The 18023-nt window shown below is 39.8% G+C and overlaps 1 protein-coding gene across 2 annotated transcripts in view; it reads right to left on the reverse strand.

The window, feature by feature from the left end:
• Positions 1 to 18023, reverse strand: part of pax7a (paired box 7a) — a 60928-nt gene that overhangs the window by 17499 nt on the left and 25406 nt on the right. For both annotated transcript variants that reach the window (XM_033967006.2, XM_033967005.2), the window contains exons 5-7: positions 17281 to 17480; positions 5281 to 5446; positions 3430 to 3626 (exon numbers count right to left, since the gene is read on the reverse strand). In XM_033967006.2, coding sequence (XP_033822897.1) covers positions 3430 to 3626; positions 5281 to 5446; positions 17281 to 17480 — 563 coding nt within the window. The remainder of the gene's footprint in view (positions 1 to 3429; positions 3627 to 5280; positions 5447 to 17280; positions 17481 to 18023) is intronic.

Consider the following 18023-nt stretch of genomic DNA (forward strand, 5'->3'; position numbering starts at 1 on the left):
GGTTAAATGAAAAATGAATACTGTGCAGTTAATGTGCAGATTTTGGTGTGGTATCATGAACCTTACTAGCTAGCATGAATTTAAATGTACAATATTTTTGAAAACTAATATATGTAATCAATACAGAAAAACTGCCTCCTGCCATAAATTCTGAATTCCTTCATTCATGCTACAAATTGAATTATAATTGCATCATATAAGTCTTAAAAGATAATCTGTAACTTATGTGCATGATTTTTAATGTAAAGAGGTTAGGTCTGGTTTGCTTTCATGCTGGTATTACGATGTACACTGTGTAATATTGGGGTACTGTGTCTTTAAGAGCTCTACATAAACTAGAATTTGTTGAAGAAATCCAAATAGAGGTCTGTCTGCCCTCTGTGCCCTTGCCGTCTCTCTAACACCTGCTGGGCTGTTAAATGAAACAAGACCAGTGACAAAACACACTTCTGGTCCTTCTGCTTTTGCCCAGCCATGCACAGCTCCACTGTCAGCTTCTCTAATGCACTATACCTCCCTCCTCTGGCCCATAGCGCGGTCCATGCCACAGGCTGTAATAGGAAAACCTGTGCTGTCGGGATAGGTTATGGGATTGGGATGGATGCGAGCTCCAGTTGGGAACGCCGGACTCTGCAGGTTTCCATTACTCTCCTGGCACCGTGCCAACGCAGTCTATTTACTGGGAATCACAGAATTTTTGTCAATCTTTACAGCAATTGCAAAGGCATCAACGCTAGACACTTGAGTAAAATGGCTCGCACATACCACTGCACAAGCATATCTCAGGCAAACAGATGCAGCCTCTATTTCCACCTCAATCCTTTGCTTTGCTTTTTCCATCACAGCTAACTGCAACAGGAGAATGTGAACCACCTATTGATATCTTTCAGCTGATGTCATCAACATGAAGGGGTGTGATGCTAACTGGAGGTACTGCTCTATCTGAAGCTCTGTTACTCAAGTTAGATTTTAACCTGAGTTTTGTTTTAACACAATCTGACCATGAGACTGCCACAGCCATCTGCAGCTCTCTGTTCACTTCTGCTCAGTCCAAAATACAATGTGAGCGCCATGTTTGCAGCACACAGACAGTCAGAGATGCAAGAATAATCCCCAGTTTAACCTTTGCATAAAAGACAGTGACAGTGCTCAGGTGTAGATGAAGAGACTGAAGAGATTTGTATCAAAGCCACTTGATGATGAGTAATTGAATAGTTGAGATCCTGGAGCGCTGTTGGCCAAAGGCTCCTGTCCTAATCCTCACTATGACAGGAAATGTGTAATATCCGGCTCATCTGTGAATGGTGGTGAGAGGCAGAGAAAGTGTGTGGCCCATGCCAGTATTAGAGAGCCATTAATGAAAAATGAGTCCATGTTCCTGGTGTTTTGTGCAGGTTTGCAGAGGGAGCATTAGCAGTTAAAGCCCCTGTGCCACGATTAACAATCAAGCACGCTGTGAGCTGCATGTTATCCTGCAACGCTCCAGAGAGAAAATCTCTTTTTTGTCACAAAATCCTTAATTCTTTCTTCTCTGAAGAAAGAGGGTAATACCAAGAATGTTTCCAATCTGCTTTGAGAAATATTTGAAGGAGAAAAAAAAACTCCCAATAAAACATGTGTGAACGACGGGGTAATTGTGGACAAATGCAGCATTGAAATTCATTTTCAACTCTTTACACACCATTTCAATCTTATTTTCTGCCTGTTAACCACGTCTTGTTGGTAAGGCTGGGCAAGACTGGCCAGTATTGATGGGTAATTGTGTATAATTCTCTCCGTACACATGATTTGCATCAATACAAATCATTTCCCATTCTGCGTGACTTAAACCTCAACCCTGACTATGGAGTTTATAAACGCTCATTAATGAAGGGTCCAGAAGGTTAGACCAAGAAATGTACCCATTTTACACGCAAAAAACTCACATCACAACAATACAGCATTTTCTTATATAAAAACAGATATTTCTGTTTGAATACTGGGAGCCTTTAGCGCCTGCATTGTGATTGGCAGGTGCACAATGGCAGGTAGAGTGACCAGGCTGGCTAATCCTGATTGAAAAGCTAACACGGTAACGTCGGATCTGTCAGCGTGAAGCTTTTCAAAGAGGCGTTCAATCACGCAAACTGCAGTCTTACCACAGCGCACAATTACATGAAGAAGATTACGTGTCTACATTTATAAGCTTTAGCTAATTATTTCATCTGCATGTGTTCCTACTGGGCGGCTCTGGATTTAGATTTCCCAGGAAAGTCGAAAAGAACGGTTTGAAGCGGCGCGAGTACTTGTGGTATACTATCAAGATGAATTTTAATTTCTTGATGTTAATCCAATTGTTTTACGAATGTAGCAATTTCCGAAAGCTAAAATAAATCCAGCGCTTTGGAAGATGAACATGAAAGCCCACACCAGAGGTTATTTTGCAGAACATAATTTTTTCACAATTTCAATTTCAATCAAAGACAATTACGTGACAAGAAAATTAGAGGGAAGTGGGGATATAATAAGACAGAGAGTGACTACTGACCTTTCAATGTAATTATAAAGTCTATACCCCAAATGTTCTTGCAGAGAATTTGAATATATGTAAAATACAATTAAAAGTGCTCATCGAGGTCCAAATTAGTTCAGTGAAATAATTTATTTGTTTTGTATTAAATGAGAAATCAGTGATAGAAGCTTTTAGCTAATTGGTTCTTCAATTAAAACGTCATGCATTTTGCTAATGCTCTGACATGGTGTTTTAATGTCTTGCATAACATGTATCTCTCTGACTTAAAGCATTTAAGTCAGAGAAATGCAATGAATCAAATAGTTGTTTACAAATTGGTTGGTTGCCTTTTTCTAATACCATGCATATGCTAATTTACCATTTCGGTTACATCACATACCTCACTGAAATAGTAACTAGTGAATAGTAATCCTCATGTATTTCCCTGATATACGTTAAATGGTACATAGAGCTTTTCCACCTTCAAGGCACTCAAAGCAGTTTACATCACCTGTTCACACACACATTCATACACACATTCATAAACCAGTGTACGCAGACACTGGAGGTGACGTGGGTTAAGTGTCTTGCCCAAGAATGCAACAACAGGATTCATATTTGGGAGCTGTCGGGAGCAGACTGAGCCTCTACTTAAACATTACAATATAAGTATTTCTTTTCAGTATCTACAGGATTGTATTATAAACATATACATGTGCAAGTGTAGTACAAATATATTGAACACATAAATGATCATTTTGAACATTTGTGGCTTTCCCTTGAGTTGATGCACATGATATTGTAATGATCTGATATTTTGTGTTTAGAATTGACACCTTTTGTTGTTGTTTATGTGTTGTTGGTAAAGTAACTGCTTTTGTATATGACACTTGCTATGAAACACATGGATGGATGGTTTGTATGTGTGTGGCACTAACCTGTGGCGACAGCCCGTTGCTGACTGCGTTCATGTGGTTGCTGGAGGCCGAGGGGCTCATAAAGGTGTCCGAGTAGCTGGAGAAGCTGTGGCGGTTGGACGTGAGGCCGTAGGCGGAGCTACTGTCAGCGCTGAGACCGCCCTGGTGCATGGAGGAGGGAGGGAGGGGTTGGGGTCTGTGCAACGTGCTGCCACCCTCTGATAGTACACAGGTGAGAAGAGGAGGAGAGAAGAAGAATGAGTGTAGTTGTCACATAAGAATATACTGGTAGACTAAACTGGGACTAAACTTGGACTAGACTAGAACTAAACCAGTATTAGAAATGGGCTAAACACAGTCAAAACTGAAACCCGTAGGCCAGGTTAAGTGTGAATCCATTCTAAAATTACTTACAAAATATAATCACCATAGGGTATGGCAAGGTGTTTAACTAATTAAATATTTTTAAATAATCGATGTTGGTACATTTCAAATAGAGATACTACAAAAAATGAAAATGATACTGATAATAATATACTGATATACAGTGGTAGAAGAAGTATTTAACTTTGTTACTTGAGTAAAAGTACAGATACCGAAGCAAAAAAAAAACAAAAACTCAAGTAAAAGTAGAAGTATCATACGAAGAATCTACTGAATTACCCGTTTAAAAATGTACTTAAAGAGTAAAAAGTAAAAGTATTTCACGTAGATATTGAGATCTATTAAAGCTTCAGGTGTATTGATTTGTACAAAATTTTGTTGATCAGAAAAAAGTTGATTTTTTTTTCTTAGTTCTTTTGATTTGTATATTTTTGTTTGCTCAAACTATGAACGTGTTAAAAATAAATCCCTCAGACTTTTCAGCAGGTCTCAAACAGTAATATAAAATACTTTAAATTTTCAGTCCTGTTCAAAAATATAGTCATGTAGAAAACAGATACCTGCTCTCAAATGTAGTGAAGTAAAAAGTATCCACTAATATACCATGTGACATTTATCAAAGTATTGTATCTACCTTTTGGAGAAACCAGTAAACAAAACCAAAATGATGGTTCTTTAAGCCCCAAACACAAAGCTGCTATTATAACCCTAAGCTCTGTCATAAAGCTCAATATGAAGCACATGGTCTGTATCACTTATAATTCTGTTAACATGGATCAAAAATATGGATGACATACCATACATAAACCACAGTCATATGATCTGGAACATATTGAATTATACTATATACGGTGACAGGGCTTGTTTACAGTGGACAGTATGACTCTCTGTTTTACCCTGTGATATGGTGCTGGGTACACTTTATGTTAATTTAACTGGTATGTGAGACAGGCCTCTACTTTGGCAATATTTAAATCCAGGTTCAAAACGGTTCTGTTTAGCTGTGCATACGACTGAAAGGTTTTTATACTGCACTCTTCTCCTTTAATGGTAATTTTATGATGACAAAAGAAACATGGACTGATGGACTTTTATTAGACATAGTAAAGTGACAGGAAAGTTGCAGATTGGGTGATTATTTATGTTTTGATTTGTGTGATTTTAATGTCTTTCTTATTCTGTAAAGCACTTTGAATTACCTTGTGTACGAATTATGCTTTACAAATAAACTTGCCTTGCCTTGCCTATGTGCTGGGGGTAAGCGAACTTCTTCAGGAGGTACATGTGTCCCGCAAATCAATTCTTTTCAATGAAGTCTCACGTCTGCGTTTTGTCCTCTTTTGAGTTATTCCATATTTAAACCTAGCATATGAATTGAGCACCTAGTTTCGATTGAGTTGAATTCGGAAGGCGTATTTTCTTAGATGGTGCTAAAAAGTTTCAGAATCACTGCTCTGTGTGTGCCGTGCAAGGGGTATTTTATGTTACCCTGTGATAGTGTGGTACTGGGGTAGCTGGACTCAGGGAGCTGGTATGTGGGCAGAGTGGGCATCCCGGTTGGGGGGAAGCCTCCAGGAAGCAGGTGGTTGAAAGCTGCGAGCTGATTGGCTCCTGCCTGTTTACGCCATCGAGCACGCCTGTTGCTGAACCACACCTAAACAACAAAGAAATGTGAAGTTAGAAATACAAAAGTTATGCCATTTTTAAAGCGGACTTTTGACGGTTTTCTCCTTTTACCAATATACTGCACTTTGATATCAAATAAAGTCAAATAGGAGTGATGGGATTACATTAGTGGGGTTGCTAACGTTAGATCATGGACAACAGGGGCATGCTTTGTTAAGATTTGACTTTTTACATATTTAAAGTGTAAAAGTTATTATACAGTGTTACCACAACTTAAAGGGCCCATATTGCACTATTTTCTGATCACTTATAATGTTGTTTCCTCATCACAAACACACCTGGAGTTGTGTTTTGTGTTGTTCATTTACCTGTTTAACAAGCCAAACTCTGCATATTTAGGCTTAGGAGTTCTTCTCTCAAACAGAAAACAGTCTGTTCTACCTTATGATGTCATGTCGTAATACAGGAAGTGCTCCACTGTGTTCTTAAACTCCATACACCTTCACTAGAATCATTTGGATAATTTCAGCCCTAGAATTGCCCATCACTACTGCACAAAATGTAAAAAGTAGCTGTTAACTTGAAAACTACTGCTTCGTGACATCACAAGGCGGGACAGAGTATTTTAAGCTTTACAGATATAGACAGACTAATAATAAAGTGTTACTCAAACATGTGTAAATGAAACAAAACACAACTCCAGGCATGTTTTTGAGGAGATAACCGAGCAAACACCATTAAAACATGAATCAAACCTCACCAGAATACATTTTGATAACATAGGACTTTTAATATAAGGATCAGTTGAATTTAGTGTAATTTATGTTATGCAAATTTTATCTTTATTCACACGCCATTGCTACAAACTGCCCAGATAATATATATGTGAACGTTATACACCATACACAACCGTATTCCTTATATGCATATGTAATTAAACAATGCTTTACCACAAGAAACCTATAAAGTGGTGTAAAGTTGTTTCCTATGTGATTTCCCATGTCCCTGCTGGTCTGTGGCACCTGTCTTTAATCTCCTAGTGTCAGTGCATGTGTTCCTGTGGGGCCGTCCTGCTGCTCTTAAGTGCTGGGAGCTGTGATGTGTGTAAACAGACTGCCCCTAAGCCCTCTCCAGAGAGACCGGTCGTTTAGAGGTCAGAGGTAGGTCTTTAGCCTCCCCATCACACGAAGCAGGTCACAAGTGTGTTTGACAAGCCACTGCACCGAGTCCTGCATGTTAAATACTCAAGCATATGTTTGGTTCAAGCAGAGAGACAAAGTGTTTAAAAAGCAGACTTCACAGGAAATATTAAGTAATAAAAATACAGTTTATAAAGGCTGAAAGTGCCCTCCAAGTTCCCTCTCTGGTTATAATATGGTGTTTACAGTTCTTCTAAATACAATCCATCATACTTTATTTTGAATGTCTGTCTAAGGCACATGTGTCAAACTCAAGGCCTGCGGGCTAAATGTGGCCCTCCACATCATTTTATGTGGCCCTCAACAGGCTAAAGTAAAAGGTATGATGGTCTTAACATGTCATTTTATCAAGAGATATGCCATTACATTTTACATCTATGCAAATGACTATGCAGTATTTGTAAGTTGAATAAGTAATAAATACAGAAACAGTTAATTAAAAGGTTAAAAAAGTAGTTAGATTTATTTTACATCTGGCCCTTTTTGCTGATGTGGCCCTCAGTGAAAATGTGTTTGACACCCCTGGTCTAAGGGGTCAGGTAAAACAAAAAAGAAGCCAAGTCTGAAATTGAAATTATGTGGATTTTAACAGGAAAAAAGTATAAATTAGAGTATAGATTAGAAAAGCACTTTACATCAAGAATTCACTCATCATTCACACACACATTCATACACCAGTGTACACAGACACTGAGGACGAGGTGGGTTAAGATACACACCATACACAACCGTATTCCTCATATGCACATATAATTAAACAATGCTTTGCCACAAGAAACATAAAAAGTTGTGTAAAGTTAATTCCTATGTGATTTCCCATGTCCCTGCTGGTCTGTGGCGCCTGTCTTCTCTCCCAGTGTCAGTGCATGTGTTTCTAAGTGTCTTGCCCAAGGACAGCAACTCTACCAACTGAGCTTCAGTCGCCCAGTTGGTAAAGTGTTTATCACATTTTCAGTCATAACAAGCTACACTGACTTATATTAGTTACTGTGCACATCCCTTAGTAAGTTTGCTGTATCCAATTAACTTTTTGATAAGATTATAGGCCAAAACAGTGTATAGACATTCAAATGTGTCTTTTCTTGTTCTAAATAGTCCCTTAAATCAAACTATTTAACTTCAAAGTCAACGTTTGAGTCTATAAACACCTAAAAAGCTCCCAAAATGAGCAGCACCAAAGTCCCCTCGGACACAAAACCTCAGTGAATAAAAAAGGGGGAGAGGCAGGCGAGTCGGACTCCTTTTGAAAGTGACCAAAGATTTACACATTTTAAAAAGGCTCTCGCTTCAACAAAACACAAATATAATCAGGCAGTTTTCTGAAAAGACGCCAGCAACCTGTTCCCCTTTCGGACGAGACAAGGCCCGGGTTGGGCTGTGTGGAGAGGGGTTGAGGGACATTGATCTATGGCTCGCACAACCAATTCATCAGAGTTTAATACACTGTCAGCGCAGTTCATCTACTGTTGTGGCCGGTCCATTGTGAGCACACTTGAAAGAGGGGCACAAAGCGAGCTCCATACGCCACAGAGGGGAGAGGACAAAAGCAGGGGGCGTCCCTACTAAACAGCTCCTATTGGCTCCGAGAGACTTTGAGAGAGGACTTACACCGCAACTCACTGCGTTTAAGCTATGGTGCTTTTTGGTGCACAAACATAAACTTGTACAAGGGAGATCTTAATTTGAATGTGGGTTTGGAGCTAACATTCTGAAAGAGTGAGTGTTTTTTGACTTTGGCGCTTGGGATTGTGTGAGGATGTCTGGCTAAAACGGGAGGAGGTGGGACAAAGATAAATTAGGAAGATATATCAAGTAAATGTGTTGAAATCTACAAAAAGCCAGAATTGTATCCCTTAAAATGGGAACTGCTGAAAAAATCTAAAGTAAAGTTGGAAATTGGACTAAACATAAAGCTGAAAGTAACAGAATTGTCCAGGTGGAACAAGTTGAAATACTTTGCTATCAATATCAATAAGCTTAAACAATAAATAAAATGGGATTGGCTGATGATAAAAGCTAAGACAGTTTTCATATTTTCAGATCTTAAAGTTGAAACGCTAATCGGTGAAAGATGATGCAAGTGAAAAGGGAAGTTGTCCAGAATCCTGACAAAAGTGCATTTTAAAAATATGTTAAAATATGGTAAAGACGCCATTGATGTGCTGTAGTGTTGTAAGAAGTTGAATGTTTTATGCACGCTTAGTTCACAGCTGGATGAGTGTTGACAAGTTGAAGAAGTTGCAACAGGAGCAAAAGCAGGAAAACCTCAATTACACCAGTTAAAAACCAACAGGGTCTCTTTATGTGGGCTGATCGCTCTTAAAGACCCTCAGCGGACACTTAAGGCCAAACAAATGCAGTGTGTGGTACCAGTGAAACCAGTGAAACCAGTGACACCAGTGCCATTGGGATGTAGTGGAGCGTGCTCTGAGGCCTGCGTGAGCTCCTCCCGGTCCAGACAAACAGCTGCCTGCTCAGGGGAGGGGCCAGCGGGCACACCCCTTCCTACGCAGCCCGCCCCGTCCCGCAATGCCACTTCACCTCCGACCCCGACTACTCACCCCACCAGCCTTTCATCTCCTCTGACTTCCTTACCCTTATTTGTAGCTGAAGTCTAGAGTGCATCCAAAAGTGTTTTCTTCTGACTTTTCTATTAATGGTAGCTTCAATTATGATTAGTTTTTAAACTTCAGAAGTGAGTTGAGTCCGTGATTATGAGATGTAAGGTTTGTGATTATAAAAAGAATCTTGGGGAAAGCAACCAATTCGAAATCAAACTGCAAAAAGAGCAAGTCTTGAATGAACATATAATTCTGAAATTAACAAAATTGTGATGCCAGGTCTAAGCATTATATGTTTATAAAGACCTAAAGGTGCATTGGACAGTGCAACCTGCTTGTCTCCATGGAGATATTATTGCTTTCCCGGGAAAGCACCACAGTATGACATTATCTTTCTTGGATTCATCCCATTACAGGTGTTTTTACTGACTAAAAATACCTTAAAAACTATGTATTCTTGCTGTGAGCGGGGTCACCTCTTCACAGATCTAACCTGTACCTCAGCCTGGTGTCATTATCTGCTTGGAGATGTGTACGATTAATGCAATACTGTGTTACATTCTGGGTAAAGCAAAGCCTAAAATTTAAACAGTGAAGTCGATTTTTCCAAACACCATCTCTTCGTATCTCATTCCAACTCTTTGAATCAACAAATGGCAAAACAACTGCAACCCTCAACTCACCTTCACTGACAAATAAAGACAATATACACACAATATAAGGTGCTGGAAATTGAAATGGTGTATATAGGCTGATTTCTGCTGCTCCTCTGTATATACTGGGATAACAGTGTAGCCATATGTCCTCACACTCTTGCATACATTACCGTTCTCTCTCTCGCTGCCTCTCGCTGCCTCTCGCTTCCTGTTCCTCATCCTCCATTTCTCCTCTCTCTCTCTCACCCCTTCATCATCCCCCTCCTCTCTGCCCCTCTCTCTCTCGGAGTAAGTACCACACATGGCCTGGAGCGCAGGATTTGAGGCTGCGCTCTGGAACCTGATCACAAAGTCACCTTGGACTGCTCCTCTGCACAATCCGCTTTAATTCTCCTGCAGTACAGAGCGCTGGGCAGATAGCTGCTCTGTCTACCTACAAGAAGTGTGTCACCCAATTCACTCTCCCCAGTTCTGGAGTCACGGACTAAAAGGTTTCCCTGCTTCTACAATTGTGGGACTAAGTTTGGGGGAGAGGGTGGGGTGGATGGTATACCCTGGGTTTCACCTTTCAGTTATATGCAACGTTTGACGACTTTTCTGCAGTCAAAAGATATATATATTTTAAGATTTGATGCTAACTTGATAAACTTGAAAGACACACCACCAAAACAGATTCTGAAATTGTAATAATAGGTTTAGATCTGTGTAAATATCCAAGTTATGTTAGCATTCGTGATCAAGACTCAGAAATGTGCTAATAAATTTGAAATAACAACATTAACTTGTCAATATTAGTGAAGAAAGTTGAAGTTTTGAGATCAATTCTGAGATCAGTTGGGACATGACTGTGGGTGGGATGGTGCAGCCCATTTTGAGGTGCCAAGCTGTAGAAGAAACCCTCAAATGCTTAATAGGATAAAGGCGGTATAAGCAGGACTCTGTAGCGCCGTGTCGCTTCTAGTCTAGTTGCATCATACAGTCCCCCATTGTTTTCTATACACCCTTAACTCCAAAAGAACTGATTTCTAGTGATCAAACAGCATCTTGCATTGCCTTATCACAGATCAGCGATAATTCTCACTTCAACATTGTCGCATGTGGCATGTGTTGTTTCTAAAGGCTTGCATATATTTTTTTTTTGTCAGACAATCCCCCATGAATGATTTTTGACTAAGAGAAGTCCTCAATGTGTAACGTGACGCCTTTCTGCAGCCAATTTGCAACATTCGCTAGATGAATACGGAAAGGAGAGATAATGACAAAACAAAATGTGCTTGCTTGCTGACTTCATATCCACAAATGAAATACATAGGGGTGATGCAAGATGGCTCCAACACACAAATCCGCTCCTATACCACGCAACTGCAACCCCCACCCGCTCTCCATCCCCTCCTCCTCTCTCCCCTCTCTCTCTCTTCTCTCCTCTGCCTGCCTCAAGACTGGCACTATGCTAATTAAAGTAGCTAGGAGTGTGAATTTGAGTAGACTGGGATTAGTTTGATAAGTATCAGTGGTACAGAAGGCACAGTACCGAAGTCATTTAAATTCTAATAATAAGAAAACTGTTAGAACATTCACTCTTACGCGCAGCAACAATTTCTACACAAATCCTATTTATTCCTTTATAAAAAACGACACAAACTCACACACAGGGGATGCAGTTGCCTTTTGGGTTTAGTTGTCATTGTGTTTCCCTCTCTCTCTTGCCGCTAGTACTTGACAGATATCAGGAAATTGTACTTATACCGCCCTATTGGATTATTTTCTGAGCAGCTTTCTTACAAACTGGCTTTGAAATTATTATCACCAATATGTTTGCTCTCAAAATAGGGCATTCCAAGTACGAAGCCCCTCTCTCCGTCTGCTATTTAGCCTTCCCCCCTGCTCGCTCATGCATCAACAGGCCAGCCGGAGTCTCAGATGAAGAGAGAAACTTTTTACTAAATTGATTTCATGCCTCGTAAAAAACCAATGCTTATACCTTATTAGATTCCACTGGCTATAATAGCTACATGCAGAATGTTTATTGGTAATGAAAGAGGATCTATGCGGCCAATTGGGCAGAGCGAGCAGAGACGGTGGCCTGCTGCGATGATGAGTATTCAGGAGTCAGACCTCATAAACTTCAGACTAAATAGAGCTCAGTGTAATTTGGTTCATTTATAAGATCTGATCTAGAGAGGCCGGTGGACTGCTGATGGTGCCAAGACCACACTTTCAACACTTTACGTAAAAAGTCGCAAACTACAGAGCTGATAAAATGGACTTTGGACTTTGCTCAGTATTTAAAGGTGCACTATGTAACTGTATACCACCTTCTTGTCTCCATGGAGATGTTATTGCCTGAAATGTATGTTATTAAACGTATATATATGCAGATTTTTTTTCATTATGGGAGTTTTATTGCTCAAATAGTTTACCTGTACCAACCATGAGGATAGATAGTCCAGGTTAATGTCATACTGTGGAACATTCTACGCAAAACATTGGGATTGTTGCTCTAGCTATGGCATCTATCACTACTTCCTGTCCAGTCGTATCTCAATGGGGTCTCTACAGAGTCTAAAATGAATAAATATTTAAAGATCAGGCCGTGGACGGGGAGCTGTGCATGGATGTCACTGACAATATGTTAAAAACCTCACAAATAAAAAGAATACTTCACCGGAGGACACTGTGTTTAGAAAGAGGGATGTTTGTGTCTCAATGCTAACGCTAATGCAAATTTTGAGGCTTAATGAATATTAAAACGACCCGACAAACTGAGGTATTCTACATATAAAAATAACAAGGTAGTCTTTATTTTGATTAATTTGAATTTTAATAGGTCGTTTAATTTAAGTGACTGTTAGTTTTGAGACACAGTGAGCTAGCTAGCATGCCGCTGTGCACAACAAAATCAATAAAAATATATGTTAGTTTTTACCAATTGTGTAAATAAAGTGCATAATTCAGTTCGGTTACAACTTTCATTTGAAGTATATGGTTGACTACTTTAAACAGTTATTTTATCTGTGTAAATCATATCATTATATCTATTTCCCTGTGCCAATTGTTAGCTTTTCACGTGAACAGTAGCACCACAAGCCACAGTACAGATAAACTAAAGGTGGGTGCTTGGACTCCCACTGAGAAGGGCTGGAACTAATTGCAGAGATATGGATCGGATCCCAGTATTTGTCAGACAGAGGCAGTGATAAAACCATCGTGGAGAAAGGACGAGCTCCCGTGGAAAGGGCCAGAGGTGCTTATGAAGATGGATGGTGAAGGGGTCTCCAAATGGCAGCAGGGGCACCCGCAGAGGAAATAAATGTGTTTGTGAGTTTGGGTTCTGAGTCAGTGCTAAACCAAACACTCATCTGTTCAGACACAAGACAACAGGGTAATTTACAACACGGGCATGCTGCTGGGGAGTGGAGAGGGAAGGGTTTGTGGACAAGTGCAGTGTGCTACTACTACTACTACTACTACTACTTTCACTGGTGCTGCTATACTATAACATGGGCCACACCACCATCTGTCATTGCAACTTGCGCATTCAAAAGCCACTTTCCCTCCAATGTGCAACGCATACTACAACTACTACTGCGTATACCATCAACAACCAGCAAAACCACTTCTTCAACAGTATTACCCTGTCTCAAGTATACTTTTCCTTCACTTCTTCCATTACAATTACAGCTCTCCTTCAAACAGAGGCATTTTCTCCTTAACCTAAGAAGTCTTCCCACATTATCACCATGTTTAATGACCGGTGTTTAAACATTTGGACCATGACGGAGGAGCCAAATGTGAGGTGAAATATGGTTGTGTGGGACACCCCCTGCCTGTCCAGGGCCCTCTCCAAACCCTGCTCCTCTCTGAAGGACATCTGGAAGATGCGTCATCGCAGCTGTTGTGGAGAGGCTTTGCTCTCAGGCCAAAGGGTGTCCGATCCCCCTGCCCCAAGATGGACTGTTTGGGTAATGCACTGGTCCAGCTGGTGGACAGTATCACTCTCATTGTACAAACACAACATGTATGCAATATCAGTCAATAATTGTAGCGCTTTTAAAATGTTTTGTTGTGCATGTAAGAGAATGCCAATGAGATGTTTGTTAGTTTCTTTTGTTTTCTTTTTTCAGATCTGACTTCACGGGAAAAAACGTCTTCTGCTATTCTGTTATCTCGCCTGCGTCATCAGAAGTTATAATACTCCCTACAATGGAAACATAGTAATGAGTGTGCACGTCTCCACACCCATACTGACGGTAAATGGTCACATTTTTACACAGCGCTTTTCGAAATTCAAGGCACTCAAAGCTATTTACTTCCCCCGTTCACGCACACATTCATACACCAGTGTGCGCAGACACTGGGGGCAAGGTGGGTTACATGTCTTGCCCAAAAACACAACAAGAGAGTCAGATTTGAACCACCAATCTTCCGATCTGTGGACAAACACTCTATCAACTACAAACTGAGCTACTAAAGTCTCCTGCCTCTTTTTACAATGCTCGGGTGAAGACAGAACGATATCAGCTTTAAAAAGTATATATTTAAATCCTGTTTTTTCCACCATAGGTATATCCTCAAATACAAAACGATAATAGCTCTGCATTAACCTGACTATAACTAAAATAATCCCATAACACAATACAGTGTTACGAGTCAGAGTGATTTCCAAATACTTGGTTTAGATGGCTCATCAAATTGTAACTATAAGAATAATTTATTTTGGCTATTCAAGCATCTTTATTTACTACTCTTTCTTTCTTGCAAATTAAGTTTTGGTTGACCTTTTTGAGAGTTTCAAAGCCTTCACAAATCAGATTATGAGGAAAACAGCATTAACAAATTATAGCCATGACTTGAATTCCTCAGGTTTGCACATGACATCACTTAAGTCTATTATCCAACTGCAAGACACAAGCCACTGCCATTGCTTTACTCACTGGCTTGTCCCAAAACATGTCTCATTCTCTGTAAATAAATGCAGCTAATAAAAGTAGTGAATAAATAGTTGGTAAAGCAGTGCTGGCTTCAACGAAGGGCATTTTTAAATCCCAAAGACACTTAGAATAAATCAGATTATGCCTCATTTAAGAGTGTTTCATTCTAATACAATGTGTAGAAATGGATGGATGGTTCAGTATTACTCTTTAGTATAATTATAATTACTTACTAACGTTACTACTAATACTTCTGCTTTTGCTGAAACCACTACAACTACTATGATTACTACTACCACTACCACTACTACTACTACTCTTACTACTACCAAAACAACAGCTATTACTACTACTACATCTACTATAATACACAATACATAAATAAAAGTATGTTTTGGGGGAAAAAAACATAACTTAAAGGTGCACTGTGTAACTCTGCCACCTTCTTGTTTCCATAGAGATGTTATGGCTTTAAATGGAATATTTCGCAGTATGGCATTAAACATATGACTGAAACTGAAACTATGGACAAAAGCAGGTAACACACAAGGCTAAGTTACAGGTCAGATCTGTGGAGAGGCAACCCCACTTACAGTAAGAATTTATGTTTTCAAATACATTTTTGAGCAATAAATACACTCCTAATGAAATAAATGCAAGATATATAAGTTTAATACTATACTGTGGACCATTACGAAAAAGCTGCATGCTGTATCTTTAAAGAAAACATATTGTGCTTGAGCCTGTTATATAGTTATAATCTACGACACCCGTGGATCATTATGGTATAATTAGCACATTTTAAATTAATCTAAAACAATTTAATAAAAGAAACAAGTCCACTGAATTACTTCACATCATCACAACAAAGAGTCAGCAACTCCTACATGGATAGCTGCAGATTTTTAAAAATTTGGATCAAAATGACTACACGACGCTGCTGAATCCTATGTGTTTCACTGATTAAGAAAATAAAATTAGAGAACACAGTACAGAGCTGTGTGCTTATGCCAGTGGTGGTGAAACAGGATTGATTTGCAATATTGTGTCTTACTAACTGATTAAAGATTGCTCAAACATGCACGAATCTCTCCCAAAACAATTTCAAGGGGGTAAATGAGAAGAGGAAAGAGAAGAGGAACTATAACATGGTTAAAATCTCTGAAAAGTCCATTTTACATAATAGATCTGCTTTAACAGTTCTTTCCACCACTTCAGATCCAGACACATTTTCTCCCTGCCCTTAGACTGGACATCTTCAGCCTGCAGACTTCAAGATGGACAAAGACATGTGTTGAATCGGTTATATCCTGACTGCATGTTTGCACTGTGATGAACACTTAGCATGCGGTGAGGACTCTGAGGAGAGCAGAGGAGAGGGGGGAGACTTTGAATGATGTGGTAAGAGGAGAGGGGTGCCCCAGACCCAGCCGTTTTTTACTAGCGCCTGATTGATTAATGTTGTTGTCGGGGTATGGGGTCCCGGGAGAGGATGAGGAACCCTGTGTGATATGTGGAGGGTTTTACAAGCCGCGGCCAGCTTGAAAGTGCCGGGGATGAGATCCTGGCTAAAGGCCGAAATGAGAAATCCATCAGGAATGCGTTGGTTTTTCTCCCCTCCGTCCCGGCGAGAACAGCTGTTGCTATAACTCTACTGTACAGATCTAGACCCGCTGTGGTACAAGTGCCTGTCACTCCGAATGTCAGACATGGTTTAAGGGACAGAGGAGAGAAGATGGAGCCTTAAGTGTTATGAAAACGAACATGTTTACTCACAGGCCATGGGTAAACAGAGGGTTTGTGAAAAGTTACGACTGAAATAGTTGGAAACGGCCAAGTTGCAAGACAATTATTACAAGTACTTCTACATTTAACTGCAGCATTACTGTTTCATTGTTAGATTTTCTACCTTTCCCATTGGTTAAATGAACAACTTTGTGAATCCCTGTGAGGTGACTGTTTGATTTGTGATTTTGGGCTCTACTAAACTATACTGAATTGAAAGTAATCGTTGTCTTAAGTGTAATGCTGTTTGTATGATCTATGTTAAAAAGTAATCTATGTTTGGTCTGTGCGTTTTCAAGGGATACAAAGAGGAGGTTGGTGGAGTATACAATAACAGTAGTACTTTCTATAATGCATATGGCCTGGTTACTGAATGCAAAGCAGGGCCATACCCACTTACTAGTAACGGTACAAGTACAAGCAGTGTAGTAGTTTTCATTAATTAATGCATCGATACTGAAGAAAATCACATATATAGGACAAAATTGACCTTTCCTGAATAGTTTTAGAATGGTGCTGGTATTCTGTATAAGATCACAAGGAAAATATTAAAGAAAGTACTATTATTTTGTATTGAAAATTACATTCTCTTCTCTATCAAAGACAAAACCTAAACCGACTATTGAGCTTTTTCCTTAGGATCAAAATCAAGTTTGACATTTTGTTATCATGACAACAGTAACTCCTCCTTTTATTTCAGATTACTATCCCATCCAGAGCAGTTCCTTACCTGGACCCTGGCCTCGGTGAGCTTGGTTCTCTGTGCCAGCTCCTCACGGGTGTAGATGTCAGGGTAGTGGGTGCGTTCGAAGGCCTTCTCCAGCTCCTCCAGCTGCTCCGCGGTGAAGGTGGTACGACTGCGCCTCTGCTTCCTCTTCAGGGGCAGGTCCGGCTCCGAGTCCACGTCCGAGCCCTCGTCTGTGCGGTTACCTGGAAACCAAACAGATGGGTGTCATTTAGAGGTAGATTACAAACAAATCTGTGCTACTTGAACACCACAACACAGTGATATGAGAATTAGAATTACTTCAGATATTACTAAATCTATACATTAAACTAGTACTACACACCCTACAATTTTCCCATAACCATATTGGAAAATTGTTGAAGTATTGAGATATAGCAGCATATTAAAAATACAATGAACAGATTTGTCCAAAACACCACAAAGCCAACAGTATGCCATTTTTTCATCTTTATACACAAACCCAAGTGCTATCAAAACTATTCACTTTATTTTATGTTGCTAAACGGTGTCCTTTAGGCATTTACAAAGAAAGATTTCTTTTTTCACTTTTAGCGGTCAAGTTCAATCTCTGTGCACTGTTTTTGAAGATCTTTGTGTTGTGGCTTTAAACATGAAAGCACAGATGCAAAGAGAAAAGATGTTTATGAAATATATCTGTGTACATGTAAGCAGGGCCTAAATCGTGCAATAGTGTATTCTGCAGCGCCGTCCTGGAGAGAAGAAAG

This window comes from Periophthalmus magnuspinnatus, chromosome 5, assembly GCF_009829125.3.
Source record: "Periophthalmus magnuspinnatus isolate fPerMag1 chromosome 5, fPerMag1.2.pri, whole genome shotgun sequence".
Lineage (NCBI taxonomy): Eukaryota > Metazoa > Chordata > Actinopteri > Gobiiformes > Gobiidae > Periophthalmus > Periophthalmus magnuspinnatus.